This window comes from Macaca mulatta, chromosome 1 (genome assembly GCF_049350105.2).
Source record: "Macaca mulatta isolate MMU2019108-1 chromosome 1, T2T-MMU8v2.0, whole genome shotgun sequence".
NCBI classification, from domain to species: Eukaryota; Metazoa; Chordata; class Mammalia; order Primates; family Cercopithecidae; genus Macaca; species Macaca mulatta.
Genome location: NC_133406.1, coordinates 205,656,751 through 205,679,241, shown reverse-complemented (window position 1 = coordinate 205,679,241; position 22,491 = coordinate 205,656,751). Strand labels below are relative to the sequence as shown.

The 22,491-nt window shown below is 42.2% G+C and overlaps 1 protein-coding gene across 4 annotated transcripts; it reads right to left on the bottom strand.

Annotated features, from left to right (window-relative positions):
- Positions 1 to 4,706: 4,706 nt before the first annotated feature.
- SFPQ (splicing factor proline and glutamine rich) lies at positions 4,707 to 21,482 on the bottom strand. Of its 4 annotated transcripts, XM_015135037.3 has the most exons (13): positions 20,559 to 21,482; positions 19,683 to 19,871; positions 19,027 to 19,328; positions 18,837 to 18,932; positions 17,529 to 17,725; positions 17,333 to 17,417; positions 15,999 to 16,116; positions 15,271 to 15,319; positions 15,068 to 15,189; positions 9,185 to 12,647; positions 6,010 to 6,057; positions 5,303 to 5,387; positions 4,707 to 4,801 (listed from the first exon to the last, which is right to left on the bottom strand). In XM_015135037.3, the coding sequence occupies exons 1-10, from the start codon at positions 21,384 to 21,386 to the stop codon at positions 12,510 to 12,512; spliced, it is 2,124 nt and encodes a 707-aa protein (XP_014990523.2). In that variant the 5' UTR covers positions 21,387 to 21,482; the 3' UTR covers positions 4,707 to 4,801; positions 5,303 to 5,387; positions 6,010 to 6,057; positions 9,185 to 12,509. The 4 variants fall into 4 exon arrangements, with proteins under 4 accessions (XP_014990523.2, XP_077820083.1, XP_014990548.2 ...); XM_077963957.1 differs by lacking the exon at positions 9,185 to 12,647 and having other exon boundaries at positions 4,707 to 5,159; XM_015135062.3 differs by lacking the exon at positions 9,185 to 12,647.
- Positions 21,483 to 22,491: the final 1,009 nt, after the last annotated feature.

Sequence of the window (22,491 nt, the reverse complement as noted above, 5' to 3'; positions counted from 1 at the left end):
TGTTCCTCCCACCTCACCCTCCTGAGTAGCTGGGACTACAGGTACAGTGCCACCATGCCTGGGTAATTTTTGTTTTTTTTGTAGAGATAGGGTTTCACCATGCTGCCCAGGCTAGCTACTCCCAAACTCTGGGGCTCAAGCAACTCTCCCGCCTTGGCCTCCCAAAGTGCTGGGATTACCGATGTGAGCCACCAAGCCTGGCCCTTTTGGCTATTCATGCTGTTATAAACATCTGCATACAAGTTATTAAGCAAATATGTTTTCGTTTCTCTTGGGCATTGGAATTGCTGGGTCACATGGTGACTCTATGTTTATTTGCCGAATTGCAAGACTGCTTTCCAACATGGCTGCACCAGTTTACATTTCCACCAGTGGTATATGAGGGTTTCCGTTTCTGCCCCATGCTCCCCTGGCCCAAGACGGAGTCTCACGCTGTCACCCAGGCTGGAGTGCAGTGGCACGATCTCGGCTCACTACAAACTCCACCTCCCAGGATAAAATGATTCTCCTGCCCCAGCCTCCCAAGTAGCTGGAATTACAGGCACGCACCACCACACCTGGCTAATTTTGTATTTTCAGCAGAGTCGGAGTTTTGCCATGTTGGCCAGGCTAGTCTTGAACTCCTGACCTCAAGTGACCCACCCACCTTGGCCTCCCAAAGTGCTGGTTTTACAAGCATGAGCCATCATGCCTGGTCTTGATTCTAGCCTTTCTAGTGATTGTAAAGTGGTTTTGATTGGATTTCCCTATGACTAATAATGTCTAACATCTTTTTATGTGCTTATTAGCCACTTACTAATCTTCCTTGAGAAATATCTATTCACCTTCTTTGCCTTTTTCTTTTTGAGATGGAGTCTCACTCCATCACCCAGGCTGGAGTGCACTACAACCTCCACCTCCTGGGTTTAACCAATTCTCTTGCCTCAGCCTCCCAAGTAGCTGGGATTACAGGTACCAGCCACCACACCTGGCTAATTTTTTGTATTTTTAGTAGAGTCAAGAGTTTCACTATGTTGGTCAGGCTTGTCTCGAACTCCTGGCCTCAAGTGATCTGCCTGCCTTGGCCTCTCAAAGTGCTGGGATTACAGGCATCAGTGCCTATGTCTTAAGTGTGTTTATTAAATATTCTTATTTTTTTCATTTTTTTGAGACAGGGAGACAGGGTCTTGCTCTGTCACCAGGCTGGAGTGCAGTGGTGCTATTACAGTTCACTGCAGCCTCAGCCTTTTGGGCTCAAGTGATCCTCCCACCTCAGCCTCCTGAATAGCTGCCACTACAGGTGGGTGTCACCACGTGCACCTTATTTTTAAATTTTTTTGTAGAGTCAGGGTCTTGCCATGTTGTGCAGGATGGCTTTGAACTCCCGGCCTCAAGTGATCCTCCTGCCTGAGCCTCCCAAAGTGCTGGGATTATAGGCACGAACCACCATGCCCAGCCAGTCCTAAGTATTCTTTATATATTCTACATACAAGTCCCTTATCAGCTGCATGATTTGCAAATATTTATGGGTTTTGTTCTCATATTGAGGGCTTCAATCCATTTTTCAATTTTTGTATATGGTGTGAGGTGGGGTCTAACTTTATTATTTTACATGTGGCTACCTTGTTTCCCAGCACCACTTGTTGAAAAGACCATATTTCTCCATTGGATTTTGGTACCCTTGTTGAAAATCAGCTGACCATATGCGTGAGCGTTTATTTCTGGACTCTCAATTCTATTACTGTAAGTCTATGCTTGTGCTAATACAACAGCCTTGATTACCATTGCTTCGTAGTAAGTTTTGAAATCAGAAATGTGAATTCGACTTTGTTCAAGATTTGTTTCCAAGATTGTTTTGGCCATTCTGGCTGTTAAAATTCTATGTGATTTTTACAATCAGTTTATCAATTTCAAGAAATCAGCTAGGACTACGCTGAAATCTGTAGCCTACTAGTTTGTGAAGTATTACCATGTTAACAATGTTGTTATGGAATATTTCCCCAATTATGTGTGTTCTTTCCACAATTTTCCTCTCAATCTTTTAGTTATTTCAATAGTGCTGTGCTGCTTCAAGTCTGTTTAGAACTAAACCTGTTTTAGATACAAAACGTTATGTGCCATTTTGTTAAAATGTGGGCTTTGCCATGTTTTAAGTTCTAGGCTTCTCCACCCTTAAAGACTATTGTTCTGGAACACCTGAGTGAGGTATTGCCAAGTACTTAACATACCAACTAATCAACAACCCTGCTAAGCAGCAATTCTTGGACTTAATTCTACTTACCATTTGAGGTTAAGTACACTTGCAACAAATGAATGGCCTCTCCTGGGATTTCCATGCCATTCAGTACTTAGGCTCTTTCTAATTGTTCCCTATGGACTACATGATCTGAAAGTTAAATTTCCTCCCTTGCTATCAAAAAACTGCTAATCAGGCTCTTCTAATTACATGGTATACTAAGGGAAACATCCTTTTTGCCTGTGAACCTTGGTCACTGGTAGACTTGAAAATACCATGTGCTCCTTTTGCACCCTTAGGCACTGCTAAATGTTTTGCATCATTTTCTCTCAATGACCCTGTGAAAAAGGTGTTTTGCAGATGAGCAAACTACAACTAAACAAATTTGTGAGATAATACAGCTAGGCAAATTGCAGAAATAATATATTAATTCTGGTAGTATGATCTCACATACCCCTAACCAGTATAATATACTTCATATTGTTTTTGCCTTGAGATCCACAAGGCTTCAGACCCACAGGGAAAACTAAGTATTAACAGAATTGAGCCACCGGGTGCGGTGGCTCATGCCTGTAATCCTAGCACTTTGGGAGGCCGAGGCAGGCGGATCACAAGGTCAGGAGATTGAGACCATCCTGGCTAACACGGTGAAAACCCCATCTCTACTAAAAATACAATAAATTAGCTGGGCGTGGTGGCAGGCGCCTGTAGTCTCAGCTACTCGAGACTGAGGCAGAATGGCGTGAACCCAGGAGGCGGAGCTTGCGGAGAGCCCACATTGCACCACTGCACTCCAGCCTAGGCGACAGAGCCACTCGGTCTCAAAAACAAAACAAAACAGAACAAAAAACCCAGAATTGAGCCCAATGACTCCAAGAAGATTCTTGATTTGGGTGTAAGCTGACCTGATTATTTAAAAAATACAAAGCATGAAAAAAATTGACCAGATCTTGGTCTCATTCCTGGGAGTAACTGTACACAGCTTCTCAAATTTCATGGGATGAGTGGATGATGTACCTTAACTCTTCCTTTGTGGCTATTTCAAATAATCTCAAGCAAACCTGAATTTTGCTCAACTGAAGCAAAACAATTGTCTGAAATTCTGCAACATTAGTAATGAGGCCCCAAATTAAAGTCCACAGGTAAACACAGCAACACAAATACCTTTAAGCGTGAGCCTCAAATCTCATCCTGATCCTGAACAAATGCTTTAGTGAGCGCTTGCTTTGGCAGAACATACTGTAAAACTGGAACGTTTTGTGTGAGGCCAAGCGCACTGGCTCACACCTGTAATCCCAGCACTTTTGGGAGACGAGTTGGGCAGATGACCTGAGGTCAGGAGTTTGAAACAAGCCTGCCCAACATGGTGAAACCTCGTCTCTACTAAAAATAAAAAATTAGCTGGGTATGGTGGTGCACACCTGTAATCGCAGCTACTTAGGAGGCTGAAGTAAAATTGCTTGAACGCGGGAGGTAGAGGTTGCACTGAACCTTTTGAGATGGTGCCACCGTACTCCAGCAGTCTGGGCAAGAGGGAGACTTAGTCTCCAAAAAAAAAAAAAAAAACCCAAATAAATAAAAAAAAATTAGTGTACGAGACTAACAGCTTGGCAAGTTTTAGTATAAGGTCTCCAAGAGTGAAGGGGACAGGTAATTTGTCTACAATTTCTACTAAGCAGTTTTTATAGTCAATTCCAGATTTTTCCTTACATTTAGATATTCTCAAAAATTACCCAGATCACACTCCATTATCAAATTTTGACTTCGAGAAATTGACAGCCCTTCATTTACTACTCAGGTCAATCAAACCACAGTAGAGTCCTCCCTTGTCTGCAAGGAGATACGTTCCAAGATCCCCCCACAGTGGATACCCAAAACCACAAATGGTACCAAAGCCTGGCCTAGCCTACATGGCCTTTTTTTTTTTCTTGGATGGCAAATAGCATATTCAGCATGAATATACTGTATCCAACATTCCCAGTATCCCATCCAAGGTGGGAAGGACAGGATGCCTCTCAGAAAAGCACACAATTTAAAAATTAATAACTCTGAGATTGTGGTTAACCATGGTTGCAGATAAGGGGATATGATTATATTGTTATTTGACTATGCTTGTTTGTGAAGCGATGTGTGACTATCTCATAACCATCATCTGATAGTTTGCACATACAGAAGTTGGAAATACAAAATGCTATGTCTGAAATCCAATCAAGGAGAAGTATGTAGGTAGTAATTGCTAAATTATAACATGCTAATTTTAGAAATAAAAATTACAGAGTGAAGGCAAATACTTAAAAAGGACCATAAAAATTGATCAGTAATTGAGACTGAGAGCAGCACTGCCAAGTCACAATAGGATCCTGAATTATACTTAATCTGGTTCTGTGTCCGTAATACAGACTTTTTTTTAAAAAATGTCACTTTGAATACGTTGAAGTCAGGAAAATTCTAGAAAATGAGTACTAAAAAAAACAAAAACAAAACCATAGGATAATTAGGATAATGTCTTTATTAATGAGAATGAAACGTTCATTCCTCCTTCCACTCCTTCTTGTTGGTTTTCTGGACACAGCTCACCTGATCCTGCTAATTAAAGGGTATGATTACTCCAAAGGATACAAGAATCAGAGTTACCAAATTCTCAAACATAACATTATATAACTGTCAAGTGAACTAATACCAAAGAAATCTTATTAATTGGCCAGGCATGGTGGCTCATGCCTGCAATCCCAGCACTTTGGGAGGCCAAGGAGGGCGGATCATGAGGTCAGGAGATCGAGACCATCCTGGCTAACACGGTGAAACCCCATCTCTACTAAAAATCAGCTGGGCGTGGTGGTGGGCGCCTGTAGTCCCAGCTACTCGGGAGGCCGAGGCAGGAGAATCGCTTGAACCCAGGAGGTAGAGGTTGCAGTGAGCCAAGATCGCACCATTGCACTCCAGCCTGGGCAACAAGAGTGAAACTCCGTTTCAAAAACAAAAAAATAAATAAATAAATAAAGGTTCCCACATTAGTATTATTTTTGTTCCACCCAAGCGCCTTTCTTTCTGAAGACAGTTTAACAGGCTAAGAATCATTCAACTTACCTAGAAACGTTGTCAGTCTAACTGCTTGTGGCTTCCCTCCTTGATTGGCTCACGCTGTGTGATGTCTTGAGAAGTATCTATCCACCTATAACAAAAAATGTAACTTACTCACTGCAGCCTCAATCTCCCAGGATCAAGCAATCCTCCCACCTCAGCCTCCAAGGGAGCTGGGACCACAGGCACACACCATCACACCTGGCTATTTTTTTTTTCTGTAGAGACATGGGCTCACTATTTTGCCCAGGCTGGGCTCAAGCAATCCTCCTGCTTCTGCCTCCCAAAGTGCTAGGAATGTAGGTGTAAAGCCATCATGCCTGACCTTCTCCTGTATTTTCTTTACATCTTAAGTGTAAGTAAAAAAAGAATCATGGGAATTTCAGATAGAGTCTAAAATTGAATTGAGTATTGAGAATATGGCCTTTCCACTTAAGTCAGAGAATATGGCCTTTCCACTTAAGTCAAGCTTTCTTTTCTGTTCTATGATTGTTATATAACCATCCACCATTTTTGAATTACATTGTTTGACATTTGTATAATGCCTCACTTGCTTTCTCACATACATCCCTATTTTCAAACCAAAACACAGAGATATTACCTTAGAAAAGGTAAACATCTCAAATACCAAAATTTCACCCCACATATCTAAATGAAATTATTTAAATCAAACTCAAAAGCCTCTAGGGGTTAAGATTTCTAAGGAAACTTACTTCATGTGAACGAGCACTCCAGTATCAGCCAACATCAATCATTCTTACCTAAAGAATAATGAGAAAAAGTTAATATAAAAGACAAGGGTATAAAAATAAAGGTCTGAAAATGCTAGTCAACTTCAAAATTTAAAGAGTAAAATTCCAGAGATAAAGATTGGGGGTAAGTTACAGCATTAAAAAAAATAGGAAGAAACTTCATGGGGGGGAAATCTAAAATTATTCTTACATAAAATAAGTAGACACTTGAATTAGAATGAAAACTGCATTTTCTTTAAAATGTAAAAGCCTAACTCTTATTTTCACCAGTCTGAGCACAAGTTTGACTGCAACCCAAAATATACTATCCCTTATGTGAAGGTATGTGACAACGTTGACCTCACCAAATGAGTTTTAACATCAGCTCTTTCATATGAAAGCACATACCCTGCTCCCCATTCAAGTATGTCTTCCATTGTCAGGCGGGCTGACCACCTTCAGCAGGAGTCCTCCAAGAGTGCCCAACTCCCCTTCCCACAGTACACAATGCTGCAGTAGTTGTCCTGCAATCCTTTGTATTTACCTCATTCTTTCCCGTCTAAGTCCTCACTGAGTTTTAAAGTTAGGGCCGGAAAAGCTATGCCTTACTGGGACAGCAAGGAACCAATTATTTTCTGAGGAAGAAGACATTCATTCACCTTCACTATATGCCTGGCAGGGCCACAGTGCACAAAACAAAGATCAGCCTTCATTCAAGTTCCAGGTTTTTCTTCCTCCCTGAATGATTACTGCAAAGGGTATATGAAATAAGAGTTCCCTGTTGCACATGTACCATCCATAAGGGATACTATATCGTTTTGCATTCTTCCCCCCATTCTCCACATTATCCTATCCTACGTCCAAGCCCTTCTCACTCTCAAAAAAAAAAAAAAAAAAAAAAAAAAAAAAAAATCAATCTTTTTTTCAGCACTGGTGTTGAAAAGCAACGCTTTTATGGTTTAATGGTTTACCAGCAACTGTTGAGATTTCCAGTTGAGTCTTAAAAATTGCCAATCATTATCTAGCAGCAATGACAGATGATTAGGAGCAGTCAAATCCTCTGAATTCTTTCCCTAATAGGCAGCCATTTGAGAACTGCACTAGCTGACATCACTAAAACATTATCAGCTAAAGCCAAAACCAAATAAAGGCCCAGAACAACATCCTGGCTCTCTAAAACCTGTCCAAAATCATTAAGGGAAAGGCAGTAAATGCAGGACTGTGGATCATGTCACTGCAGCTGACAATGATTAACAATAGGAGACATGCAACCCCCATTAAGGTTAAAAGTCCAAAACTAGTCACACGCATCTCTTTATTGGGGAAAAGTGAGACTATTATGCATTCTTGGTAGGTCTGCAACCTTGCATGAAGAGCACCCATTGCATTTCTTTCATCTTTCAGAAAGCACCGGTATCTGTTCCAAGGGCCTAACAGTACGAAAATACATTCTGGCATCACACCTCTGAACCCAAGACTGCTCTCATTAAAAATAATTTTGGTTTGTAACAAGATTATGAAATACAATGCAAGCACCTCAGTATAGCATTATTACTGAAACCCACTTAATTCCCAGCTTTTTGACTGAGTTTTTGTGAAAAATCCACTGCACTAAGATTCACAATTCATTGATAGATACAAATTAAAGCTAGTAAGAACACACTAACGTCACAAGTTTCTCATTCTAAAGTGCAAAAGCCTAATCATCTTAAAGTGAACAGGATAAGGCAAAATTAACCCCCCACCCCAATGAAGTTCCTGAAGTCCATATATTATAGCAAGTACATTCTCTAAAAATTGTTACTGACTGGTTAAGAAATAGGCCTGAGTTTTTATTTCTAACACCCAATCACTAAACCACGGCAGCAAGCACTGGCCACCGATTTAATGGATTACGACACAGGAAACCCCAATCAGGGTTCTATGTAATTTAGTGATACTCATGTCACTAATATTGAGCATTATACTTGATCTGCATTATATTATTGATATGCAGAAGCTAAACTAGTCATCATTTGCTCTTTCATCTATCAGTAGAGTCCAAAGTCGTTGGCTTGAATGGACTACATGTTAAAGTACAAGTCTGTCCCCACCTTGTGAATTGCTTGCCAACGAGCAAGCTCTTTTTCTTGATACACAGAAGAAAATTATCATAGTCATGAAGGTTTCATCAGCATTTATGCAAAGTAAACCGCTTTCCAGTTACAGAGCAGAAACATTATACATGAAAGCTGTCTCTCATGTATGCTAGCTAAAAACCAGTTCAGAGACCAAAAAGTTGAAGTGAGGTCTGGAACAACAGTTGATGCAAAGTCCTAAGCAACAGAAGAAGTGCTTTTGAAGACTTAGGTTTTCTTGTAAACATTTTGGACTATAACATCACATCCCTAAAGCTAAGGGAACCAAATTCAAAAAGCTACTCTGAACATATGCAGTCATCCTACAGAAACGACGATGTCTTATGATTGGGAATGATTCCCAAAATGTATTCGACTGTAGTCAAGTCAATGTTCCACACCACCTTCCCCCAGGTTTAGAGTATAGACATATTTAGACAAGTCCCATAACTTGAACTATTCACATTAGATTCCCATCTAAGCCCAAGTTAGTAACAATGGTGTTTTCATGAAGCCCATGTTTCTAAAAATTTTAAATCGCATTACAAAAATACCTGTACTTTCAGTTCATCTCAACTCATAGAATTACCAAGATTGCATACTGAAATTACTGATATTGCCGATCTATGGGCAGGTCAGTTTGCTACAATAAAGACTAATTATCACATGCTATACGGCCCATGTCAAGGTGCTAAAAGCACCCTAGTTCCCACGTAGTTTAGTTCCCTCTCCCCCACACCACTGATGTGTTCCATGTTATCTTCAGTTACAATGCAACTAAAGGAAACCACACAACTGAGTCAGATATACCAAAGAATCAAGTTTGCACTTTTTATCTGAGAACTGCAACAGCACTGAATTCTGCCTAACAAATTACAGCTCTAACCCCACACCCACACAGTTTTGATGTAAGCTAGCTTTACCATACAAGTGTTAGGTGCTGCACTGTAATTTCATTGTCAGAAGTGTGATGCCAGAATGCCCACGGAATAAAAGTACATAGCAAGTCACCAAGTTAGATTATATTGCTTGTTACCTACCTGTATGCAGTCGGCAATGAGAATCTTGGAGCAAGCAGGAATACTACATCCGGGTCCTAATGTCCATTGCCATTTGCGGTACTACGTTCCTCACAGTTACGCACTGCAGAAATGCTGGCTAAATGCAGTTATGTAGCAGGCCACTACTTTAATAGTGCATGATTGCAGTCCAAGAACACCAGAAGACATTCTGCCACAACTTAGTGGCTTGCCCAAGAAAAGCCAAGTATCTAAATTTTAATCTGCCATAATATGCCACTTAAAAATTGCACAGGCGTAACATTACAATTTCCCCATTTTTTAACTGTTTATATTAGTCGTACAATACATCTAAAAAGAGTGGTGGGCTTTGTAGTACTTCTTAGGAGTTTAATTAATGTTCTAAGCAAAGAGGATTATGGTTTCACTAACATGAGCCAATGGGCTATGCTTATAAAATACCTATTAAATACACTGAGGTCTTAAGAGTATGTACTTTGTAAAGATTGGGAGAAGTAGTATAAAACACAACCAGTGTTCCTCTTAAAATTATGAGACAGTGGAGAAGAGGAAATGGGGACAAGTGGTTTCTTTAAATGAGAAAAATGGCTAAAATACTTCAAAATTGCTACCTCCCCTTTCCCACCCCAAGTTTCAGATAAACTACTTATTAAGATTATTTAAATTCACATTAGGCTAAAAACTATCATATATACATTGAAGACTTATTGAAAGTCTATTTGAGTAAGCTTACAACCCTGGGTACATTGCTGTTTCAGTGATGAAAGTCAAATGTCATTTGAAACTAAGCAACATTATTTGCTAAACAACGTTTAGCAACTCTACAGTCCACAGTAAGGGTATCAAAAGCCACAACTTTCAGGAGATTATCCATTAGCATCCTTCACCACTCTTCAAAGGTACAGTACTACCAAAAGCTTATTTTAGGGGGTCTGTGCCAGCATCCCTTATAAAGAAAGGCATGTAATCTGAAAAATAAACTGAAACATTAATTTTATAGGCAGATTTTCCCATTTCCCAACCAGCCCCCACCCACACATTCAAAAAGTTCACCCTCTGTGGGTGTCCCATGAACACCCCTTATTTCCTTGTCTTTAGTAGAGTCCCTAACTATATAATTCAACCAAACTGTAATGGATTCCTTTCTAATCAAGACCCTTGTTTCCATACAGAAAATCTCTTATGTATCACCAATTAATAATCTGTTTTGGGACAAAACTTCCTCATTGATATAACCATGGTAAAACTACTCATATTTCCAAGTGTGTTGGTGAATGAAATAATGAGCATTATTTTCTAATGAGATTCTCTCCCTTAGCACACCATGTACCTATCAGTCATACAACCAGAATTTAGTGAGATGCTTTTATACACTAGTGTTTACTTTCAGCATTATCCTGTTTCCTATGCAGAAAGTGCTCGGATTGTTCCAACAATGTCTTCTTTTGTACACAGACACAATACTAAACTTCAGCATGTTAATAAAGGTTTGACTTAGAATTTTTCTTTTGCCAATTAGCACCAAGAACAGAGGTGAAAAGGAGGAAGACACATTCCATAGTAAGAGTTCTATAATGTACAGATTTGAATGGAACATAACTAAGAACAAAGCCAAACCATTCAATTACTTTACCTACTGTTAGGAAGTTGTCCCTCTAACATATTTACACTGGTAAATCAGGCTCCTATTATACTAACAGGCAACAATAAACCATCTACTTTAATAGTCAAAGTCTCTTGTTCTAATGGAAGGGGGTTCAATGAAGTTGACAATTAACTGACAACACCATGGAAACATTCCAAGCCTTTAAGGTGGTAGGAAGGGATATTTGTACTGTGTAGCATGAGCAACTTTCTCCAGATTTAGTGCTACATCAAAAGGAAACTAAGTAAAAACAAGTTAACAAATTTACAGTAAGAATGATTATCTGCAACCCTATTTGTTAACAGTCACCACTAGCTCTTAGAAGAGAACCAATAGACTTTTATAGTCCTATAGATTTTGCCCAACAGAAGTAGGACAAGGAGATGTAAAAGTTACAGAGTACAAATGTATATATAACTAAACCTACTTCAGTTACTGAACCTTTTTTTTGAGACAGTGTCTCGCTCTGTTGCCCAGGCTGGAGTGCAATGGCACGGTCTCAGCTCATTGCAACCTCCATCTCCCAGGTTCAAGCAATTCTCCTGGCTCAGCCTCCCGAGTAGCTGGGATTACAGGCGCCTGCCACCACGCCCAGCTAATTTTTTGTATTTGTAGTAGAGACAGAGGTTCACCATGTTGGCCAGGCTGGTCTTGAACTCCTGACCTCAGATGATCCACTTGCCTCGGCCTCCCAAAGTGCTGGGATGACAGGCGTGAGCCACCGCGCCCAGCCCTGTTACTAAACCTTCTTATTTTCAAGTTTCATTTTTTAGACTACACCCCATCTTTATAAATCACTTGAATACATGAAAAGGCTTCATGTTTAACAATCTTTAATTCAAATGTAAAAGTTCAATACAAGCCATTTATTGGGCTTGAAATTTGTTGGTCTTTTAAAAACAAGAAATGGGGAAATGCAACAAAATGATCTTTCCACTTTTCAAAAGCTTTCAAGTAAAGGATAGATCATAGGGCCATAAAAGATCCATTTAATCAAACCCACTTTCACCTCCTACCAATTGTCTTACACCCATTCCACAATCTTAATACATATTCCTGAATGAAGATTTACAGTTCAGCTTTGCTTACATAACCATTTAAAAAATACTTAGCACCAGCGTGCTTCCTATATGCCAAACAAATCATGAAACTACTTCAATATGCATTTCTTCTTTTTAAAACAAAGGGGGCAGTTATTTGTAGAAAGCAATACTTAGCCTCCAGATAAATTTCCCAGAAATGGCATATGCCATTCAAAGGCCTAGACACTCTCATGCTTTCAATGTGGAATACCTAGCCTAATGTGCATAGAAGCATGAATGGCAAAGTTGAAGATCAATATTATAACTATTTTTCTATTTATTTGAAGCACAGTAAAAAAAAAAAAAAAAAAATGGTACACTTTGGAAATTCAGTGGCACAAGGTACACTGCCATAACTTGAGGGACATTATACAGTAAAAAAGAAAAAAAAAAAGGAAATAAAAAGAAAAAAAATTCTCCTGTTCCAAACACTGCATTACATCATTTTACCTGCCCAAACAGACCATTTACAAATATTAGGTCAATAAACTGCTAACATCCATAAAAAGGTAGCTTTCTTACTAAAATGCAAGAATTTAAAAGATTGGTATCTAAACAAAAGACAAAACAAACTGGAATGAAAGCCTAAATATCACATCTAAAACCGGGGTTTTTTGTTTGGGCCTTCGTACTCTTCTCTCCCTCTACCATATCCTGCTGGAGTTCCAGGCCCCATTCCTCTAGGACCCTGTCCACCCACAGGCCCCGCACCTCCCTGCCCAAAGCGCTCAGTACGCTATTGGAACAGTAATTAACAGTTCATTATAAGTAGTTGATGTCCATGTGTGTTAAGTAAATATTTTAGAAGGTTCCGTAGTCAACGTTCGTCGATACAATCACCAATGAGTCGATCCACAGGTACCGGGAACATAGAAAGGAAAAAAGGGTAATTTGAAAATTAGTTTACGATAATACATGCCTTGTGGTATGTTCCCACTTGAGCCATTCTCATACACCTGTTTCAAAGAACAGATCTTCCCTGTAGTGCTAAAAAATTTAAGAATTAGTGCAGATGTGAAAATCCATTCCAAAATGAGTTCTAAGAAATTTCACATCAGATTAACCCAATGAAAAGCTTGCAAACTCTCACTTTCAACATCTGAACAGGAAATTTAATTTCCAAGTAAGCCTAACAAGCCCAACCAGAGATTCAATTCACTCAATGAAGTGACAAAGACCTACTCACCAGTTAGTGGCATGTGCTGCTTAAGAAACCTTGTGCTTTTCAAGATCTTAAGACACATCTGCTAAGTTGCAGAAAACTTAAAAGGTTGAAAGTTTTAATAAAATGCTACCAGACTACAAAAAGAAAAAGCATAAAAGACTAATAGATTTAGTCACTTAACCGGCACAATAACTTGATCAAAAAACTTGTGTTGCCGAATTCTCACAGGCATACTACCTTCAGAGCCATCACTATATAACCAGAGACAACTACGTTCTCAGCACTATCCTATATTGTTGCAAACTGAATGAACAAACCCCACCCACCTTCATCAGTCCATCTTTTCCCTTAGGTCTTTGAAAAGTACAGACACTTTGCTGTAATTCCATGTTTTAGATACTTCCCAAACAGTGAAACACCAAGCTAAAGTAACTGCAATAAAGCAGTGAGTGACTTTATTATTCCCATCTCGTTTTACGTAATTCTAGAGACAGAAGTTTTCAATAGAAACATATGTGCCTCAACAGCAGACCCCTCAGGTATGCAAACACAGCAGCCTACACTGTTTTTCTCATTCCATTTATAACAGACCAGTTACTGTGAGTATTACTCCAAATAAAAAACTAAAATGGCAGCAGGGTTTAACTGTTCCTATACACAATTTCAACTTCTTTAAAACAAAATACTATAGAGCTACTCAAAATGACTAAACCGTAATCTTTTTTATAAGATTTTTTACAAAATCTTACAAATTACAGGGTTTTTGGCTCATTGTTTTGTATTCTACCTCTAAGAGCTAAAAAAAGAAAAATTTGGGGCTTTCATAATTATGTTAATTACAACAGCTGAGAACCCAGGAGCTATCAGCTACCTGTTACCTAGAATATAAACCTTTAATTGTGAGAACATAAGGTCAAATTAGATTTTACACATTGCCTAACAATCTGTCTTTAGGAAGATTATTATTAAACCAAAATGTTACCCACATACTCTGAAAAATCTGAAGAAAGCCCATAGTATTACATTTTACCCAACCAGCCATTTATAATTCTAACTTTAATTCCCAAAAAGTCTTAGGTAGATTATAAACAGGTGAGGCCCTTTACTAAATCCTTATGTTTCTATTTATAAAATGAATCTTATGAGCTACACACTGCAGCTCCCCTCCTTTGCCAAAAGCCTGTAGTGAACTCATCACATTCAATTCAGCTATAAAAATGCACTCTCTAAACCCACCAAAATTCAGTCCTAGCGATTTGTAAAGCCCTAACGCAGCCACTCACACCAGTTCAACTGATTATTCTAAACATCTGACAGGCTATATTTACAGCTGAAACATGATAGCATCAAGAAGGTTCAGATCAAATGCACACCATTAGTATGCTTAAAAATCATTGTTGATTTTTGCTACTCTGTAGCAAAATGGAGATGTCAGTTGATTTTAGAAGGTATACCTACAGACAGGCCCAACAGGTGGGAAACGACGAGTCAAAACACTCAATTCCCTTTTCATAGGGTAGAAGCCACACCAAATATAGGTCAAAGTCCTACACATCACTAAAACATGCCTAAAGCTTCAAACTACAAGTCTGATTCCTACTTATGGCAAATACCAGCTTAAAGAATGACAGTTTGCCATTTGATTATTCTCACTTGGATGTAGAATAATCAGATACATTATCTAGCATCTAGAATTTGGATTTGCCATGCACTACAGTTCAAAAGCACCTAAATCTACTTATTGCCAAAGGTAATTCCACATACTACTAACAGCATTGACTCCTTGTTGGCAACCTGTTTAGGTTACCACACACCGAGTTCTTCTATGTTGCCAAAGTATTCCTCAATATTACATATTTATGTATGAAATTGGTAGGGGAAACTAAGAGGTCCAGTCACCTACTATTTAAAAAAAAAAAAAAAAAAAAAAAAAAAACCTAAGTTGTGAAAACGAGATTTTCCTTGGTACTACGTCCCACAGGATACATTACCATGTCACTTCCCATCATGGAACCACTCATGGTTGCTGGTGGAACGCCAGGATTAGCTTCATAACCTATGCCACCACCACCACCTAGAGGTGGAAATTTCTGGCCTCCTGAACCATAGGGATCTAGAAAACAAAAATGGTGGTTACAACTCCACCAGAACACCACTCTCTACTTATGTCGTTAAATTTAAATTTCATACTTACCTCCCATGTTCATTGCTCCTCCGCCACCCATTCTCATGTCTCTTTCCCTCTGCAAGAAAAAAAAATTCCTTTCAATATACCAGTACCACACCCATACCAAGCATTCTGAAGAACTGAAAAATTTTCAAGAGTTAAATAAAAAAACATGGCAAAGTTCAAAAAGTTCATCATCTGAATTATTTTTGAAATCAATATTCTGGAAACTAAGTTAGACTCAATTATCCAAAGACCTATAAAACTTCCTATTCAAGGCCGGGAGCGGTGGCTCACGCCTGTAATCCCAGCACTTTGGGAGGCCAAGGCAGGCAGATCATCTGAGGTCAGGAGTTCGAGACCAGCCTGGCCAACATGGCAAAACGCCGTCTCTACTAAAAGTAAAAAAATTAGCCAAGCGTGGTGGCAGGCACTTGTAATCCCAGCTACTCGGGAGGCTGTGGCAGGAGAATCACTTGAACCCAGGAGATGGAGGTTGCAGTGAGCCAAGATCAAGCCACTGCACTCCAGCCTGGGTGACAAGAGCAAAACTCTGTCTCCAAACACAAAAAACTTCCTATTCAATTAAATCCTCTGACCTATACAAGACAAACATAATATACTTGATTAAAAAGAAAAAGAAAAAAAAAACAGAAAATCACTGTAATTTGATATTTAAATTTCCTGTATTTCCTTCTAGGTACCTGCAAGTTCTATAGACAACTCCAATTAGAAAGCCGTAAAGGTTGACTTACTGGATCCATGTAGCCCATTCGGCTGTAACTTTCCTCTCTTTGGCGCCTCATCTGTTCTTCCATCTCACGTTGACGAATCATCATCTCTTCCTCTCTTCTACGTCGTTCCTCCTCTTGCCTAGAAATACCCATCAAGCACATAACTGAAGTGTTATCCACATCTTTTATAATTCAATGTGAAGAAACATAGCAGTTGGCCTAAGAACTAGGTTAGAGCTAAAAAACACAAAGGCTTAGAATGAGTCTAGGGGCATAGTACTAAAGACATTCTGGCAAAGAATGTAGACTTCATTAAGGAAAATCTCACACTGTATTCCACTTTAAGTGTTAAACCAACACTGACATAATATTTAACCTTTGTATTTTGCCTGACCTGAAAAACTAAGTACATCTTTTTCCTAAAGGTCAGAATATAAATGTTAGTGCATAAATCAAGGCTTAAGACCAGGGTTGGTAATTCATGCCTGTAATCTCATAATCTCAGTACTTCAGGAGGCCACGAGTTTGACACCAGCCTAGACTCCATGTCCACAAAAAAGAAGAAAAAAAAAATTAGCTGGGGGGTGGTGGCCTGTGCCTGAAGTCCCAGCTGCTCAGGAGGATTGCTTGAGCTCAGAAGTTTGAGACTACAGTAAGCTATGATCACGCCACTGCACTTCAGCCTGGGACCATCTCAAAAAAGGAAGGAAAAAAATGGCCAAGTATGGTGGCTCATGCCTGTAATCCTAGCACTTTGGGAGGCAGAGGCAGGCAAATCACTTGAGGTCAGGAGTTCAAGGCCAGCCTGGCCAATGTGGCGAAACCCCGTTATCTACTAAAAATACAGAAAGAATTAGCCAGGTGTCGTGACACATGCCTGCAATCCCAGCTACTCGGGAGGCTGAGGCAAGAGAATCGCTTGAACCCAGGAAGCAGAGGTTGTGGTGAGCTGAGATTGCACCACTGCACTCCAACCTGGGCAAAAGTGATACAGGTTTTTTGTTGTTGTTTTTGAGACAAGAGTCTCACTCTGTCGCCCAGGCTGGAGAGCAGTGGCACAATCTCAGCTCACTGCAAGCTCTGTCTCCCGGCTTCACACCATTCTCTGCCTCAGCTTCCCAAGTAGCTGGGACTACAAGCACTTGCCACCACGCCCAGCTAATTTTTTGTATTTTCAGTAGAGTATTTTCAGTTTCACCATGTTAGCCAGGATGGTCTCTATCTCCTGACCTCAAGATCCACCCGTCTCAGCCTCCCAAAGTGCTGGGATTACAGGTGTGAGCCACTGTGCCCAGAGTGATACATTTCTAAGGAAAAAAAAGAAATGAAGGTTTAAACCTTAAACACAATTTTACCTCAACTGCATTTCTTTACGTTTCTGCATTTCTTGATTGTGAAGTTCTTCCATGCGTCTTAATTCTTCCTGTCGTCTCATCAGATCTGAACATTGGAAAATATTTTGGATTCTCATTAACAAGGTTCTAACAGGGTGAAAAAACAATTGACCTTAGCAGTGATGTAGCAGTGATGTTCATGCGGGTATCTTTTTACCTTGGCGCAAAAGATTTGCCTGATGTTCATGATAGGCATCTTCCATTTCACTTTCCAATTTGTCTTTTGCATCCTTCATGTTTTTTTCAACTTGTTCCCTTTGCTGTTTTTCCATTTCATCCAAAGACTTCCATCGCTGAGAATATTCGTACTCAAACGTACCATGCTGGGCAAAACGAGGAGGGGTTTCTCTCTCCCTAACAATACACAAAATTTAAACATGAACCAATTTGTTGTGAATGCACACCAGAAAATACTTGCCCTCGTACTGGTCTTTTTCCTGTTCTATTTCTTTAAGAGTACAAAAAGCAAAAATTATCCTGATTCATCTTAAAATATCTTCACAGCAAAAATACTCAGAATACTCAGCAAAAGAGAATACAGGCACTGGAGGTAAATCCTACCTTCCTCATTTTCTAATTGTTTTCCTCTAGCCAAATTCCTTACTGAGGCTTATTTGTTCCACCCATAAAAATGTACTCCAAGCCAGGTGCGGTGGCTCGCCCCTGTAATCCCTGCACTTTGGGAGGCCGAGGCAGGTGGATCACCTGAGGTCATGAGTTCAAGACCCACTGGGCCAACATGATGAAACACCGTCCCCACTAAAAACACAAAAAATTAGCCGGGCACAGAGGCAGGCACCTGCAATCCCAGCTATTCTGGAGGCCTGAGGCAAGAGAATCACTTGAACCCGGGAGGCGGAGGTTGCAGTGAGCTGAGATCAAGCTACTGCACTTCAGCCTGGGCCAACAACAGCGAAACTCCAGCTCGGGGGCGAGGAAGTACTTCGGCCAGGCACAGCGCCTCATGCCTGTATCCCAGCACTTTGAGAGGCTGAGGTGGGCGACTCACTTGAGGTCAGGAGTTCGAGACCAGCCTAGCAACATGGTGAAAGCCCATCTCTACTAAAAATAGAAAATGAGCCGGGACTGGCGGCGCATGCCTATAATCCCAGCTACTTGGGAGGCTGAGGGAGTAGAATCGTTTGAACCCGGGAGGCAGAGGTTGCAATGAGGTGAGATCATGCCACTGCACTCTGGCCTGGGCAACAGAGACTTTAGTCACACACACACGACTTTATGCCATCATTGTAGGGACAAAACAGGATTGCATGTGAATGTACCCACCTCAGAAACAAACAGCCATCTGAGTAACAGCTTCAAATCTTTCTCAGCTTCAGATTTTTTACTAAGAAGCATATCTACATCAAATAATTTTGCATATTTTAAGCAAAATTGGAAAATTACTAAAACAATTTTCTCCTTTACACTTAAATTAAAAACTGCCAAAAAGTTTCATCAATCTTACTTTTGATACATTGGATTCTTCTGGGCAAGTTTTTCAGGAAGACCATCTTCGTCGTCTAGTTGTTCAAGTGGTTCCACGATGACTGGACGAGGAGTTCTAGTAACAAAAATGGTTCCATCTTAGCTTTGTTTCACTTTTATTGCCACCGTCTCATATAAGTCGATAGAAATTATTACAATAAACAACTTACGTTGTCAGTAAGAAAACACCTTCACTGCATCGTTCAAATGCCTTTCTTGCTGCTGGCTTAGAAGCAAATTCAACAATGCCTTTCCCTGTAGATCTTCCACGATCATCCACTATTACAACAGCCCTTTCAATAGGACCAAACTGGCTAAAGGCTTCTTCCAACAGTTCATTGGAAACATAAGGTGAAAGATTACGAACAGAAAGGGCAGCAGCATGTGTGGCAAAGCGAACTCGAAGCTGTCTACCTCTCATGGGTGTATCATCAAGTTCCGCTTTGGCTATTTCAGCCAAAGCTCTAGATTCCTGTAAGTATCAGAGACACTCATATTAATAACCTCAAAATTGGTTGATGTCTACACTCTTAAATTGTCATAAGCCTACTTCCTACTCCTTTTCTTCTTCCAGCTCAGTTCGAGCATTACCTTTAGGCAGCACCCGCTAACACGACTTAGTTTACCCACCCTACCCCTCTTTTCTCTTGGGTAGCAACAATAATGCATTATACCACAGGAATATTTTTCCTGTAAGAATGGTGAAAATCAAAAAGACCAATTTATTCTCCCCAGTTTAAAAACCAAGCCTTCAGCGTTTGCAGTGACGACAAAAACAAAAACACCCCACCCCTTCTAATTCTACATAAAATTAAACTACACTCACAAGCTTAATAAATCCGAATCCTTTGCCTTTGTTGATAAATACTTCTCCTGGTTCTCCATATTTAGCAAATAGTCTTTTGAATTCATCCTCCGTGATATCAGCAGGTAGATTCCCAACAAACAACCGACATCGCTGTGTGTAAGTTTTCTCTCCAGGCCTCCTCAAGAGAGACAAGTTGGCTTTAAACCCCTAATGAAAAAGGAAAGAAGTTTACAAACACCAGAGACCTTTGCAAGTGAAAATCCCCAAGATAGTATTTTCTTATCTGAAACTTATCAGTCGCCTTTCTGTTCCGTTTGGTCACAATCAAGGTTTTACTATGTGAGATTTCTAACATGAGCAACTATCTTAACACCGAAAAAGGAGCCCCGTCATCCAGAATGCTCGAGAACAGACACTTCCCCAAAGAGCAGACGTCCATCAGCAACTGTCAGCCACATATATTGAGAGTCCCTAACAAAATCTAAATCGTATTATGAAAATAAGAAAACAGCATTAAGTCCAAATGCCACTGTAACCTACACGATATGCGCCTGCGCTTTTACGGAACCTCCCCGTTCTCTCCAAAACGCCGCATGCTCTGCACTACGCCAGTTCCACGGACAAGCTACCTTCCGCAGGGTAGACCACAGCAGCCCGGCGCTTCCTTCCGAAAGAGGACCTCCCCTAGCCTTCCGCCCGCCAGGAGAGCAAGGCGCGGCGGCGGCCAATCCCCGGCCAACTGACGGGCCCGCGAGGCCGCTCCGCCCCCACGACGGCGCGCGCAGGCGCCCCTTCCGGCGGCCGACAAAATGGAAGCCCAGCGCGGGGGCGGGGGCGAGGAGGGGGCCGCCGCCATCTTAGGGGAGCCGACGCGTCGCTCCCATAGACACTCACCTCCGAGTCCGAGATTTTCTCCTCGCTGCGGCCGCCGGGCCCCCCGGGCGGGAGCCCCTGGTGGTGCTGCTGGTGGTAGGGCGGGTGGTGCTGGCGGCCCCCGCGGGGCTCCCCGCCACCTCGATGCGGCGGCTTGGGGTGGCCGCCAGGGGTGCTTAGGCCTGGGCCGCCACCTGGCTTCGGCCCGCCAGGCATTTTGCCGCCTTTGGGACCGCCCGGACCCGGGCCCTGCTTAGGCCCTGGACCCGGGCCCGGGCCTGCCGCAGGCGGCGGCGGCGGGCCTCCGGCCTGAGGAGGTGTGGTAGGGACCCCGCTGCTTGGCGGGGTGGGTGGCGGCGCCCCGGGAGGGGCCGAGGTGACTGCTGGCGGCGGGGTCGGCGTCGGGCCTGGCCCGGACCCTGGCGGCGCCCCCGATGTCGGCGGAGTGGCGGGCGGGGCCGAGCTGGAGGCTGGCGGCGCGCTGCCTACTCCGGGAGCGGGGCCGGGTCCCTGAGCAACGACGGGCTTGGAAGAGTCCTGCGGCGGTGGCGGCGGCTGCTGCTGCTGATGCGGCTGTGGATGCGGCGGCGGCTGATGCGGTGGCGGCTGCTGTGGCGGTGGCTGCTGCGGTGGTGGCTGTTGCTGCTGTTGGTGTGGAGGCGGTGGCGGGATCGGAGGCTTAGGGCCGCTCTGGCCCGGGCCAGGACCCATGGGGCCGCGATTCTGATTGAGGCCCATGCCGGGCGGCGGAGAACGGAAGTCGTGGAGGCCGCCGCGGCCGCCGCCTCCTCCGCGCCTGTGGAAGCCGCCACCGCCACCGCCACGACTCCGGAACCGATCCCGAGACATCTCTGTGGTCAAGGGGCGGTTGAGGCAGAAGCGAAGAAGACGCTCAGGAAACGTGGAGGCCACCTTGCTTCTCACAAAATGGCGGATGACACAGGCGGCGCGCCGCCTTTGTCCTCTTCTTATATAGGCCAGTGGGCACGGCCCCGCCTACCCCTCGATCGACAGCTCCAATAGCCAATTGCAATTACTATGCTTGATGACACTAAGTTGCGAAACTCTCATCTTTCCTATTGGCCCCTGAGTGAGAGGCGGGAGGCATGGAGGGACTGAAGTTTCCAGTTGGCCAATAAGCGAAGAAGGCGTTGACTGTAGACCACTATGATTTGTTAGGAGAAATTTGAATGGGTATGCCAGGGCAATTTTCACTTGCAAGCAAATAACCAGGGCCTTATCCGCTCCTGGGGAGAAGCGTTGGAGGTCTCTTTTCTTTCTTGATTTCCCCTAGGAGCAATCTGCTATCCTTGCCCAGAAAAACAGATGTTTTCCGATTCAAAGTCAGAAATTTAGTGCCTACTATCTACCCTACCTAGTGCCAAGTCAATGAAAGTAGAGAAGTAAAATCTTACCTATTTCAAAAACACACAGTCCTAACTGATTTCATTATGGAACCTCATAGGAATACAGATTTGTTGTAGCAGTATAAACTTTTCAATAGGCCTTTGTGGGAGCGCGCATTGTTCAAAAAGAGGCCGTGTGTGTGTGTGTGTGTGTACACACAAACACCAATCACCGGAGGAATGTAAATATTCCACTCAACACTTTACGAACAGACTAAGGTACTTAAAAAAAAAAAATTACAATGTTAGCCCGGGTGCTGTGACTCACGACTGTAATCCCAGCACTTTGGGACGCCGAGGCGGGCAGATCACCTGAGGTCGGGAGTTTGAGACCAGCCTGGCCAACATGGCGAAACCCCGTCTTTACTAAAAAATACAAAAATTTGACTGGGTGCGGTGGCTCACGCCTGTAATCCCAGCAGTTGGGGAGGCTGAGGCGGATGGATCACGAGGTCAGGAATTCGAGACCAGCTTGTCCAGTATGGTGAAACCCCGTCTCTAGTAAAAATACAAAAATTAGTTGGGTGTGGGGGCGCGTGCCTGTAGTC